The sequence below is a fragment of the Branchiostoma floridae genome, chromosome 3, assembly GCF_000003815.2.
Source record: "Branchiostoma floridae strain S238N-H82 chromosome 3, Bfl_VNyyK, whole genome shotgun sequence".
NCBI classification, from domain to species: domain Eukaryota; kingdom Metazoa; phylum Chordata; class Leptocardii; order Amphioxiformes; family Branchiostomatidae; genus Branchiostoma; species Branchiostoma floridae.
Window position 1 is genome coordinate 31,325,967 of NC_049981.1, and position 14,396 is coordinate 31,340,362.

General features: G+C 43.2%; 1 protein-coding gene across 2 annotated transcripts in view; it reads right to left on the minus strand.

The window, feature by feature from the left end:
• The window catches only part of LOC118411114 (phosphatidylinositol 3,4,5-trisphosphate 3-phosphatase and dual-specificity protein phosphatase PTEN-like), a 40,845-nt gene extending 28,850 nt beyond the window's left edge, over nucleotides 1-11,995 (minus strand). Inside the window, exon 1 of one of the 2 annotated variants that reach the window (XM_035813149.1) lies at nucleotides 11,586-11,979. In XM_035813149.1, coding sequence (XP_035669042.1) covers nucleotides 11,586-11,664 — 79 coding nt within the window. In that variant the 5' untranslated portion in view covers nucleotides 11,665-11,979. Of the gene's footprint in view, nucleotides 1-11,585 lie in introns of both variants that reach the window. The other variant, XM_035813150.1, reaches the window with a different exon arrangement.
• Between the last annotated feature and the right edge of the window lie 2,401 nt (nucleotides 11,996-14,396).

Consider the following 14,396-nt stretch of genomic DNA (forward strand, 5'->3'; position numbering starts at 1 on the left):
TTTCCCGGGGGGTTCCCAGCAAAACGGCCTCCCGGGCCCAAAGTCCGGAAAAGCCATTTAGGTTGGGGGGGATTTTCTTTCCCGGGAGGGGGAAAATTAGGGGTTCGGGGGAGTTTTTATTTGGGGGAGGCCCCATAGCCGGCGGTCCCTTTTTTTAAGGGAAAAATTTCCCCGGGGGTTTTAAGTTTGGGGTCCCCGGGAAACCCGGGAACATTTCGGCATTTACAGTATGTGGGGGAACCCAAATACCCTTCCCATTCGGGGATATGGGGCCGGTCTTTTCACAGGGCCTTCCCGGGCAAAACGGGTTTCCGGGGCCCCGGTTCCTTTTTTGACGGGCGGGTTTTTACCCAGGCAGGGGTAAATGGGTCTTCGGGGCGCCTTTTTTTTAGAATACCGGGAATTTTGAGGCCCCGGGGCGCTTTAAAAGGTGGAAATTCGCCCACCAACCAGGAAATTTTGTTTCCCCGGGGATGCTCCCGGGTCATCGGGGGTCCCATTTTTTTACTGGGCCCTCGGGAACAGTTTTTTTCCCCCTGGGGATCCCAAAAAAGCCCCTTTTTTTAACTTAAAACCACCAAAAACTCTCCCCCGGGGAAGGGGGATGTTCCCAGACCCCCCCCCCCCCCCCCCCCCCCCTACAATAGTCTCTTACCACGACTCACCAATAAGTTTGGACTCCCTATCATAAAATCCTAACTAAAAGCCTGCTGACAGGGATTTCTCAGAAACCAGCAAAGACGGGAAGGCGAACGTTTCAGCGCCCCGAGGTCCCATATCCTGACACATGGCCAACTCACTGTCATGGCTGATAACCACCAGATCGAACAATACACCCTTGTCCAGAAGTGTACTGGTCCAGAAAGTCTCATTACAGACCCACTGTGCAGGAGCTACCACTCTGCCAGAGGGGTTTGGCCAACATCGGGAAGGCTATATAAAACATTTTAATAAAGGTTGAGTAAACAAAAACCTCTTTGTTCAGTAGACTAGTCCCTTTATCTAATTGAATTTAGAAAATGTCATAATTGACATATTGCATGGCAGCTACCACTTTAATAACAGGGGTGCACACATATTTGGAAGGTCACATAACAAACATGCCTGTGTTTCAAGGTCAAATTTGATCTATGGTGGAAAAGGGCCAAGACACACACTGGGGGTCAATGACCTTTCAACAAGATAGCATCCACATGTAAATGTACGGGTTGATTGACTGGGTGGCACAGGATAGCATCCACCTGTAAATGACCAGCCTGATTGGTGGGGAGGGGCTGTTACTTGTGCAAGAGTGGAGGAAAAACTGCTCAGCTTAAAATTGGAAAGCCGACGGGGATGATTTAGAAAACCAGAACAACTTGCAAAGTACGATATCAATATTGGTATATTTCTCCAAAAATAAATAAAGATACTAGATCTTGGCAACAATTTACAGTTCACTTAAAAAGAATTTGAACAAATTTGAAGTAAAGGCTTGAATCTACCTAAATTTTTTTCTGAGATTATTTTGGAATGATTTGTACGTTTCAAGCCCACTAAAACAAGTTGACTATGGGTGGAGAATAGTGGAAAAGTGGTAACTTCTCTATTTGTTTGGTTGGTGCTGGTTTATTTCTACATTTTGACAGATTACGGGAGCGAGGGTGTATTCGTGTGCATGTGTGAGCTGCATCTGCCCATTTATTTTTTCTTCGTCCAAGTAAATTTGCTGCAAAATCGAGTTCAGAGGCCTAAAACCTCGATGCGCAACCAGAGTTCAGCAGTGAGTTGTGCCAAGCAAAAGGTGGGTGCACTGCGCAACTAAACAAGTGGGTATTTCACACATTGGGTCAACAAGAAATCTCCCCTGAACATTTCAAGGCCTAGGGTAATCTTCACATCTTCCCTAAACCAATCAAAGGTGAAGTACATCCCACAGACACAATAATGCTTGGGAAGGAGTCAAGTTTTAGTGTGATAAAATACTTCCGAAACTCGTGTGTGGCGCAGGTAAAATTTGTCTGGTGCAGGCATTTCCCATGCTACCTGCACCAGTGTGGGTATGCAGAAAAAAGTATTTCGAGCCCTGAAAGACCAAGGCTAATCTTCACATTTTTGCAGCCACAGACACAATAATGTTTGGGAAGGAGTCGAGTTTCAGCTGGGACAATAGGTCCTGTCAGCCCCCCACTTTGTCACCCACAAGCCTGATATATTCTGGAGATCTTATCTGGAACAAACCTAATCAAGACCAGAACACGGCTATAAATAGGCCCAGGAAGGTGGAGGGGAAACAGCTGGGCTGTGAGGTCCAGTTCTACCTTCTGGTTAGCCTGTTTCCAGGGCCTTTACAGCCAAACTCCTTGGTTAGCCTGGATACCAGACAGTTTCCAGGGCCTTTACAGCCAAACTCCTTGGTTAGCCTGGATACCAGACAGTTTCCAGGGCCTTTACAGCCAAACTCCTTGGTTAGCCTGGATACCAGACAGTTTCCAGGGCCTTTACAGCCAAACTCCTTGGTTAGCCTGGATACCAGACAGTTTCCAGGGCCTTTACAGCCAAACTCCTTGGTTAGCCTGGATACAGCATAACTCCTTGGTTAGCCTGGATACCAGACCGTTTCCAGGGCCTACAAACTACAACTCCTTGGTTAGCCTGGATACAGCATAACTCCTTGGTTAGCCTGGATACCAGACCGTTTCCAGGGCCTACAAACTACAACTCCTTGGTTAGCCTGGATACTGCATAACTCCTTGGTTAGCCTGGATACCAGACTGTTTCCAGGGCCTTTACAGCCAAACTCCAGCGCCTGCGTCCAAAATTTGGACGATTCCGGACGTCAATGCAGTCTGGGATCCCAGACGGAACAGCAGAGAAGCGATATATACAGTGTATAATGAATGTCAGAGCTAGAAGCGACTGTATATCATACTTTTTTTTATATAATGAACACCGGAGCGAACTACTTTCCGGGTGGTACCAAGGCTATATCTAGGTGCAACAGGGCACCAAAAGTAAAAAAATAGGTGCACAACTCATTTTGGGTGAATAGAATATCCAGCCCTCTTTAGTACATTTTTGCTTTTATGTTAAGTTTCTTCAAATACAAATATCAAAATGAATGATTATGAATTCGTAAGAAGATAATGTTCTGGAAAAGTGTAGGAAATCTTCTGTCCTGTTTTACATGTAGATGACCTCTGTTGACTCTTCTGATATTCTTCCTGCCAAATATGGAGGCTATAATCCTGATTGACAGGTATTGTGCTATAGAAATCAGCTGAGTTTTGCAAGAAAAAGCAATCTGTTGTGAACTGAAAGAAACATCATTTTTGTTTTGGTCGAAAGCCTGTCCACTATAACGTTTGCTGACCTTTATTCATTGTGTACCTATATTCATTACTTTCAAAAACAGTAGATCTTTTAGGGAGATAACGCCGTTACGTTAATAAAGTATTTTGCCAGTGTTCTGAACATTTGAGTCTCTAAACTTTGCTGGGTACTACTGATGGTAAACTTACAATGTAAATCTCTATATGCTGTGGATTTTTAAAGAAGCGAATATAGGTACACCACGAATAAAGGTCAACTAACGTTACTTGTCTATAGTTTTCAAGAAAAATATGTTTCGAAAATCCTACATGTACCCATCCGACCTTTTCTCAATTGGTCTTGTCATTTTATTTATCAAACAAAAGTCTTTTTCTTTGTCATGAACAGCAATCCAGCTATGCAGCAGCATACAAGAGCCAGTAGTTATCACATAGTTATGCAAGAAGCTATGAATAAGATTTCATTTGTTGGAAAAAGTTGTAAAAGGGCAGAAATTCTACTGAACTGCAGGTAAAATTTCTGACAAATAGCACTGGTGCAGCAGCTCGAAAGTTCATTTCTTGAGAAAGCCTGAAGTTGGATAGTTAAAAATTTGTCCAATTTTTGTGTTTGAAATTACATCTCAACCTTGCTTCCGGACAAGGACACAAAAACATGCATTTCAAGCCCTGTGCTCCTCTGATGTTCGGAACTCCATCCTTGGGCCTAGGAAAAAAACGTTGTGTTTCCTGTTTCCAGACCTAATGTTAGTTCACCTTTATCCATAGGGTAACCTATATCCGTTGTATATAAAAATAAGGGTATTTGGGAATCGTTATGTCGATGGAAGGTACTTTCATATTGCAATATTTTTAAAATCTTGACAGTTAAAACCACGACGTTGAGCTGAAATATCTAAATACCAAGTTTTTTTAAACAACGAATTTAGGTTACCCTGCAGATTAAGATGAGCTAGTGTTACCCTAGAAAAACCTGCCAACTCTAGCCTTTTTGTGGTTGGGCAGTGGAGTCACAAAGTTTCCAGTTAAAAGTTTTATTCACCCTGCTTCCTTCAAGTAAAAAAATGCTTGCCCTATTTAATTAAAGATAAATGTATCCATAGATTTGTAACCAGTATGCACAGGATTAAAGTTTGACATTGAAAATATAAGTGTCCTCATGCATTTCAGGTATTGTGCGAATGTACAGTTTACAAAGAAACAGGAAACACAACATTATTTTTCATAGCCCCCCTCATCTACGTGCAAGCACGTCTAACCCCCACAGGATGGGGAACAACAAACGAGAGTGAGTGTGAGTGAGTGAGTAGGCCTAACCACAACAAGAACCACAGGACTGACTGAGAGGATTATCAGAACAATGACTGAGCACAAACTCTCTGCACCAGTCAGGAATTCCAAACACAGAAAACCACAGCCCAAATGGCAAACCCACTCAATAGACTCTGTATACATCTTGTGGTAGAGTATTAAGCACCTCATTCCTGGGGTGATTGCAGAGCATATTGCACACATCATATATTATCATGTAAATCTGTCTGTGAAAACTGGAGAAAAGTCGTACAAAATCCAGTGACCTAGTTAGGGGTGTATTGACACAGGAAGGCTAAAGGTTATCTTCCCCTTCTGTTCCCTTCTGTTTTGCAGATAAAAAAGTGAAGTTTCAAAGACACATGCTCATGGACTGGTCCTATAGCCTATTGTCAGTTAAAACTCAGTTCCGTTGTCAGTAAAAACTCAGTTCCGTTGTCAGTAAAAACTCAGTTTCCGTTCTAACAGTAAAAGTTAGAACGGAAAATCTCAGAGTGAGGCAAGGCTATGCCCATCCTCCTACGCACGGTCCCCAACCGTGAGACCCTGCTATCTGAAAGACCACTCTCGGTTACTGTGAGCGTCGCCACAAACCAGCTGTCAGCCAATCAGAGAATAGCCTGTCAGTTTTCAAAAGGGATCTCGCTGAGGCCTGATTGCCTGGTTCCCATATAAGGGTAAGCTCATTGATATTTATAAGCAGGGCGGTCAGTAACCGGGGGTGGCCCTTCAGATAGCAGGGTCCCCACATAGGCGATTAGCCGGTTGGGGACCGTGCGTAGGAGGATGGGCATAGCCTGGATACCAGACCCAAGCCTGATTTCAAAAATATCTACACATAGATATTTTTGAGATCGGGCCAGGGTCTGGTATCCAGGCTTGGTGAGGTATGAGAAAATATGATGCGTTATGCATGTGTTGCCAAAAACGAATTTCATGACCTTGCAATAGCCTGGATGCCAGACTGTTTCCAGGGCCTACGCAGGTCAACTTAGTTAGACCCTGCAAGACAGACATTGAGATCGGGCCGGGGGTCTGGTATCCAGGCTGGGTGAGGTATGAGAAAATATGATGCGTTATGCATTTGTTGCCAAAAACGAATTTCTGACCCTGCAATAGCCTGTATGTCAGACTATTTCCAAGGTCAGCTGAGTTCAGGGCTCGAAATACCACCTGCATATGCAGGTTAGTGCAGGTAAAATTGGAGCTGTGCTGGTATTTCTGGTGTCTACCTGCACCTAACCTGCACTGGTCCATGTAATGGGTTTTATGGTGTATGTGGTGTGTTGTTAGCTGCATTGACTGTTACCACCTATAAAGTATAAAAGAAAAAATAGCAATGGTTCCTGAGCAATTTAGTACGACCCATACTTCCTAACTTAAGAGTGGTGCAGGTAATTTTCAATGTTACCTGCACCAGTGCAGGTATGCAGAAAAAAGTATTTCGAGCCCTGGAGTTAGACCCTGCAAGGCAGATACTGATATCGGGCTGGGGTTCTGGTATCCAGGCTAGCCCAGCATACACCATGTATCACTCTAACTCATGTGCTCACGACACAACTTCTACGTCTATTGATGTACGACAAAAGTATGCATAAAATCAGCGAATAATCGGGTCCATAACAGACCAGGGTTGCCGAGTCGGTTAGCCTGATTAAATCTCACCTTTTGCTCGACCCTCCTCGGATCATAATTATATTAATGTATGGAAATGTCACCAAACTGTAAACTCACTTATGTTCACGGCAGGAAGAGGACGTTTTCTCACTGTTTTAAGGTCACAGTTTACATAATACTGCAGTGCAAAAAGGGGAAGAAAAAATTAATTATTTGTAGTGTAATGATTTCCTTTTCTGTAATGTGTGTTTTTTCATGTTATGAGTTGAATTGTTTTCTTCTGGTCGGTGAAGGTGGAGAAATTTGGGTGGAATTTAGTGGCCTCTTCAAACAGCTCTTTTTCCTTCGAAATCGTACAAGGAGCAGTTTGAAATAAAATATGTTTCGTCTTGACCCCCATGTGAAAGTGGAGAAATTTGGGTTGAATTTAGTGGCCTCTTCAAACAGCTCTTTTTTCCTTCGAGATCACATAAGGTGCAGTTTGAAATCAAAGGTGTTTCGTCTTCCTCCATGTTTGATGTGCAGTATTTCTGTACCTGTATCTATATAGCCGGTATAACCGCCCTTCGGCATAACACACCAGCTTTGTAGGCACGCGGCGCAGCAGCAGCTGGTTATATTACACCGAAGGACCCGTCACACCTAACCTTTGCACATATATCTGCAAGCGTTCTTTAAAACTATCCAGAGAAGATACCCCTACTGTACTTGGTGATAACAAATTCCACTCTCATTGTTCTGGGAAAGTATAAATTTTTGAACACATCAATCCTAGGTCGGTAACTCTGGCACTTGAAGAACATTTACAAGTTCCTCTGCACACTAATGGCACCAACACATCGGCTACACCTAACCAGACAGTAAAACCTGGCTCCATATTGAACATTACGTCCAATCTTCCCGAGAAGCTCGCAAATTTGATCCCAGGAGAGAAATAGAACGTCTGTTCCCGTCGGCTCCCTAGTCTGTCATGCAGCAGAAATGGGCCGTTTTACGGCGTTGTCAAATCAAGTCTTCTGCAAATGGTATCACACAGGAGTTTTCTGACTCACTGGTTTAACTAGATTGTATTCCCTATTGTGGACCTATGTACCAAATCCATGATGGAAAAAAAGCAGTAGGAAAAAAGTGTCATATTGAATTATAAACTGTGCAAACATCATCTTAAAATGCAAGCATTTCTGTTCCTTAAGATGTCAGGAAAATATTAAAGTTTTTCCAGAAGACTTTTTGGTAGACTTTGGTAGACTATGTCAAGAAACAAACTCCGAGACCACCTGTAAGGCCACAGCAAGTAAATTTTATGGATGACATCAGCTCATTAATTTTTGCCTGATTCCAGAAAAAACTAACTTTTTCTTCATAAGGTTGGTCAACATGACAAAAAGTTACCAAAATGCCCCATCTTATTTGTTTTTTCACCCTATCTCACAAGTTTTGCAGCCTGCATAGAATGTCATCCATAAAATTTACTTGCTGTGGCCTAACCTTCGAAAAAAAAGGTTGAATGGATTCCGCCGGTCACAAGCAGCCCTTTCGCTGCCCTTGGCAGATATTCTGATTGCAGTGCACATTACCTGGTCCACCCAAGGCAAATAGTGCTCATAAAATCTCCCCGTATAAAATTCCACGGAGACCCAGCTGTCAATCACAGCGAGAGGGGGAAACCTGTCGCTACGGGCAGCAGTGGAATTCCTGTAGCTGTGCATACTAACGTAGATACCGCCAGACTTGGCTATTGACATACAGTCAAACCTGTGCTACTTGTGACAATCTCTGCATTAAACTTAAAACGATCATCTGTACATTGATATAAGCAGAAATTGAGATCCGACAGGATTAGATGGGAGAAAATCTGGTACGAGAAGATTGGATTGGTTCATACCCTCAAAATTGATTTGTGTCGGTTCATTTTAACCGGATTCAACTTGATGTTCAACTCACTCATTGTTTTACTTTTTTAGTATGCATGGTGAGGTACTGTAAATGCATTTAAATTCGCTGAGTTTTATTTTCGCAGTAGCGGTAAAATTGCCCTGGATGTTTCATCTCCAAACAGATCCTACCGTGGCATAAGAATATTAAGATGGTACTAAACTGGCCAAGGAGTATAGTCAGCCAAGAGGTGTACATTTGCCAAACACACTTGTTGGTCGGCTTCACTCCTGTGGCAGTTTTTGATACTATCTTATGCTACCATAGGATCTGCTTGGAGATTAGGATCTGGTGTCTGTTTATTTATCTAAACAGTAATTTCTAACTTTGGGAAATTTGACTGCAACCACTTTAAAACGAGTGGATCTGCTGATCAGAATAAGTATGACAGCACCAGGACTTGAACCCCCAACCTCAAAGCACAGAATCTGAGAAACAGATGACGGCAAGCTACTTCTAAATCACTGCAAACTTATCTTTACAACCCTCTGTGACATCTATTGATTCTTCCTGCTTATAGATATCTACAGAACCATCCACTAACCTACCAAGAACACCACAGTGTACTACTGTATGCTGAGATTCTTTTTTGAGGGGATTTAATTTCGTTAGTTATAGAGGGAGTTTTTTTTCTGGTATTCTGAGTTTGAGGTTCAAAGTTATGTAACATTAATTTGTTACACATAAGTAATCATATAAATCATAATACAAATGCATATTCACACTGTCATGATTTCATGGTAGAATACTAGATGCAAAGAAAAATAAAACTGTCACAAACATTTCCAGATACACAGTAATTCCCAGCGTCTCAGCCTGCTCTGTTATTTCAGCAGGCCGTCCCCAGCTCCAACACACAGGTTTTATTTTCCTTGCTAATCTGCACCTCAGCAGAAGATGGTTCTCTCACAAAGCACATGGGTGGAGTCGCCCCTCCCCCCACAATTTTTCTTGCCTGGGATGATACATGTAAATGAGAGGCTGGACAACAAGCTCCGCTCTCAAAACAAACCCTTGTTTTCCTTGTAAACACGTCCATACTTTCCCAGGACCCCGGTCTATCTTTGTCCTGTAGTGTACTACATTGTTGTACATGTATCTCCCTTTCCAGGGAGGAGCACAGCAAAAAGACAACTTTTCTCAGAACAGGGATCAAGAACCTAACCCAGAATTCCGTGAATTAATTTTAAATCGAGATGTTGTTTTTTGCCTGATCTATCTCTATCACTATCAGATCTGAACAACATCCCGCAACATCCAAGCCTCGCAAGACGGGGAACAACAGACGTTAAACTGGAGAGAGAGAGAGAGAGAGTGGCAAATTTTCTTGTGCTAAACTGCGTAAGCACTTCACAATGACAAATAAAATGTTAAATTAATAATACTGAGGTTTGACTTTGGTGAGAAACAAAGAATGCATGAGAGGAACTTGAAGCATCCATGAAGGCTCTATCATCAACAGACATCTCTCTCTCCAGGAGTGGTGCAGTGTTTAGACAGAGCAGGGTGCTAAAATGTCACATTTCTCACTTTCAGCACCAGTACTGAACCGAGATCATGCAAGCAGCATGGAGTAAAAGCACTGCGCAAGTTGCAAAATCATTTACTGTTCTATACACAGAACCAGCATTGCACTGACACCTGTAATACTGTATAGCCTATAGAATCTCTAAATTCTTAAATGTTCAAACTGTATCAAAACTATTGTTAAACACAACACTAGTAAACCTGGAATAACTGTTCTTTGGTCTTTAGACATGATCAACAAGGTGTCAATCTTTCAAACAATCAAAGAGTAAATCTTGCAAACAAATCAATTGTGTTCAAATAAGACAGAAATCTCACTGTTTTGTAACAATAGCATTACAGTAGACTCTACTCCTACTCCTAATCATGACAATTGTGATGGAACAAAAGGGAAATTTCTTCTCTTTACAACATCAGCAACTGCTTTCTGTTTACAACGTTACACACTACCTGTTCGCTGTATCTAGGTGTTAGTGCTTATTCAAGCTATTGAGTATTGGGCCTGACCAGTACAATGGGGTCTAGATGCTTGACTACATGGTACCTTTTCCCTATAAATTGTCAACTTCAGTCAAGTGAAAACTCTTGGTAGAGTAGAGTGTTTACAGCCAGGTAGGAGTTCTTGTCAACCTGTTGCAACAAGAAATGCTTCTGAAGATCGTTTTTGATGACATCTCAAAAGACTTGTCATTTATGTGTGCAGGCATGCAATAATTCGTCCCTAATGATGGGTATCTTGCACCATCCATCTGAGGAGTAATGAGCCATACTTTACTACTCACCACTGGCAAATCATAATTAATGGCTCCCCATCGCAGTAAAGCACTTCTTTCTGGGGCAGGATCAGAATCGTGCCACCAACATCAGCATGTACTAATCTGTGCAATATATTTCATGGATTGGCTTGGAAGGAAGCATCTGAAAAGTTGGATTGTATTCTGCAATCTCTCGCTGTCAGGGCCTGATTTGGCCTCTGAACAGCGAAATTTGGCCATTAGAAGCCCTCGAACTAAAGCCACATTGCCACCAAATACAATACAGGCATCTTTGTTAGATACAAGTAGCTTGAAACAGCACCTGCTAAGGTGTGCAAAGATCAGGTGTGACATGTCATTCAGCCTAATATATAATGAGCTGCTGTTGCACCGCATGCTCGCAAAGCTGGTGTGTTACACTGGAGGGTGGTACTGATACAGAGAGGCTATCTGAAAGTGTCTTAAATCCCATTCTCAAGATTAAGGCTTGGAGAAAGTCCATGTCATGTACCTTCAAACACGAGTGTGACCTTACTTTCAGACCTGTCAGCTGCCCTCTCAGGAGAAACCACCGGTTGCCACTCTAGCCATCACCCAATCCACCACAGCCCCCTCCTAAAAACCACAAAATTAGCTCTGCACTCACTTCTATACACTTCTGTGTGGGCGTAGGGAATCCACGGGTCAAAACACGACCTAAAGCTAATTTTTCCACACCAGACGAAATCTTTCTCTCTCCCTGTGATTGTGGTGCTTAGTTTGTGTGAGATGTGGCGTTATTTAGGACACAGATTTGGGCGAGTTTTGGGGAGGGGGAAGTCATGAGAGGAAGTCAGACCCGATCCCAGATTTCTCACGTGCGTAAGTCAGGTTAGGTAAACACTGACTCCTCCCTGCCTCAAACCACAACATGACAACTGACACAACTCATTCCCAGAACAACACAGGGCCGGGATTTTAGCGCTGCCGTGCTGTAAGGCTTGAGGAACGTTCGCGATGAGTACTACTACTGGACATTTTTCTTTCCTCTACCGAAAGCAGAAACGGGGTTTCGCCTACCTGCCTCCTATGAAGCTGTGCGAGGAAACCGCGATTTGCGCTACAAAACAACCTTGACAGCAAAGGATACAAGTCAAGTCCAAGTCGAACCCGTCTTCTTGAAATCTCCTCTTCTTCTTGGAGACCAGCGATTTGAGAGTGTTGGCCATGGTGCCGGCTGTGCCCTCGGCTTGCCCTGGCGACCTCGTTTCCCCCACCGAGCTCTTCCGCAAGGATCGGAACTCTCCTCCGCGACTTCGGCGCCTCCGGAAGCGAAAACCCGCAGTCCCGGTCCTCCCAGAGTCCGTTCTGGGGCAGCTGAACTGTCAAACCGTCGGGAATCTGTCGTACAGCAGTCCGATCGTGTCGGGACTGGCGATCGTGGCCACTTTCCGCGCAGAGACTGGACTTCCTCACGATCTGGCAGCCATCATGGCGTCTGCTTCCTCATGGACTTAAATTAACAAATCCCTCCGCCAAAATCTTCCAAAAATTCTCTAAATTCGCACCGACCTTCCGAGTACAGGAATGATACACATAACGAATAAATTATTTATATTTGATATGCTGCACTGATGCAATATTGTCGCTAAGCGTTGAATCGTGCAGTTTTGACAGCCTTCTGGGGTTCTATTTTCGGACGGAAGGATTTCGGAGGAAAACCGCCCATGTGACTTTAAACTCGCAGTGCGTGTCGGGAAGGTTTCCAGGCGCCGGTCAGTCGCGCATCTGTCAGAGTCCACAAATTCAAACTTTTATTGTTTCGTCAAACTTCGCAAAAAAATTGAAACCGCGGAATCCACACAGGCCTTACACGTCAGGAAAATACCCAGGTTGACATTATTGGTTGTTCATATCAAGGTGATTTTTAACCTCCTTTGTTTCGGATGAAAGTTTGATACTGCAATATGTCTTGGCACGGAGAATTTTTTTTCTCAAAAATAAAAGTGAAATGCAATATCGTCCTACACTTTAATAAGTTATAATAGATTTCCATTTACTGTACATGTGACATATTCTGTATGGAGACATATTCTGACTGAATCTTAGTAATCATAGGAAATATAGCTTTTTGTTTTAATTTGTTTTTACTTTCCCAAATACCGGTTTGGCGGGTCTGCTGGTTTAGAGCATTGCCACCCAACCCACCCAACCCCCTGCCCAATCTGTTTTTGTCCTTAATATTTATTGACAACACTGTAGTTTACTGGTATTGACAAGCCAACTTTTCTTAGATAGAGAGACGACTGGACCTCGATTCTAATTTGGCTCATAACAGTGCAGCTAGGATGCTCCACAGATCAGAGAATACAAAACTGAACTGAGCTGAACTTTAGGGAAAACAAAAACACAATTTCGCCAAATCATGAGCCGTTACCTAAGCAAATGGATATGAGTTTGGAAACGGCTATCAAAAAAATCAGTTTGTTTTAGAAACTGCTATTTTTTTTTATTCCAGATGATAACATTATCTGAAAAGTATAAATAAAAGTACAGAGACGAAGTGGCGGCGATCTCAAGTTGTGATTGACTGCTGTTTGACGCAGCGTATTCCCTGGATGTCTAACCCCTTCAACGAGAAAACGCAATTAATAAAAGTTTAAAATCAAAACCGAGCGAATAGACGCACAAAAGTCAATGAAAGTCATATTAACAGTCACCTCCAAGCCAGAAGCCTTACATTGTTTGAACCTTTATCTATTCATGAGAAGCTGAAATAGGCCTGCAGGCCACTTTTCATTGAGGTCATGAGGGAGGTAAGGGTCAGATAAAATATAACAGAGATACAGATTACACCGAGTCCTATTAAATCTATGAACATATACACGGTATAAAACATTAGTAGAGCGAAAGCTCTGCCTTCATAGTCCGTGTCTGCTGGTTTTAGTCATTTCTCTTACTTCAAGAGTCTCTCAAAGCAGGTCAGATTTGGGGCCGTACGTGTGTCTAGCTGTAGGTTGTTCCAGACAGTCGGTCCACGGTAGCATCTGCATGTAGGAGACTGTTACCCGACTCCTGCGGACACAGGTGTGTCGGCGGAAGGTGTCTGGACAGGAGAATTCCCCAGGTGTGGCTCACGGCAGGTGACAGACGACCCCAGGTGAGGACACACTGCCAGTCAGATGAAGCTGATAAATGTCCCTGTCTCCACCAGACGCCTCTTGGGGAGGAACTAAAAGTCGGAGAATCAGCCGGAACGTGCTAGTACAAAGTACTGTAAATCTGAAGAAGGCAATCAGAAATAATAACAGACATTATCTATTGATAGAAAGCGCCCTCTTGTAGCACACTCAGAAATTGCATGGCAATTATGCACGCACCTGCTTTCTATTTACCACATTTGCGGAAGAAGTGACATAAAAGGAGACTGCGAACTTTTGAAGATGTCAACCCGGAGACCAGGCTATAAGGTTTGATGCACTAACACCAGGAAGGACCCCTGTTCTTCAAGCCGCAGAGGTTGGGCGGCGGGGACAGTGGGAGCGGGGAGCGAGCTGTCAAAAAATTCTAGCTAATACCAGTTGCTAATACTATCCCTGCGACCCAACCTCTGCTTGGAGAATAAGGACCCCTTCTCTTTTCGATAAGTGCGGCGGACTTTTTTTCTTGTTCGAGGTGTACATGTAGCTCTCCTCAAACATGGGACCCCCATTTTACGTCCTATACAAGGGACGAAGCTAGGTACTCATTTTCTCACCTGAGTAACATGAGGATAGTCGTGTAAAGTGACTTTCCCAAGGTAAAAAAAAATCGGTAACATCGCGTCAGATTTGAACCCCTGGGTTCTGGGTCAAACCACCCTGCCACACGGCCCCGCGTCTTTGACTTGTCTGTTTAAAAATAGACAAACAGAAGTTGTTTTGACTCAAACTTATGAATGTAGATTTGATCCGATGTACCA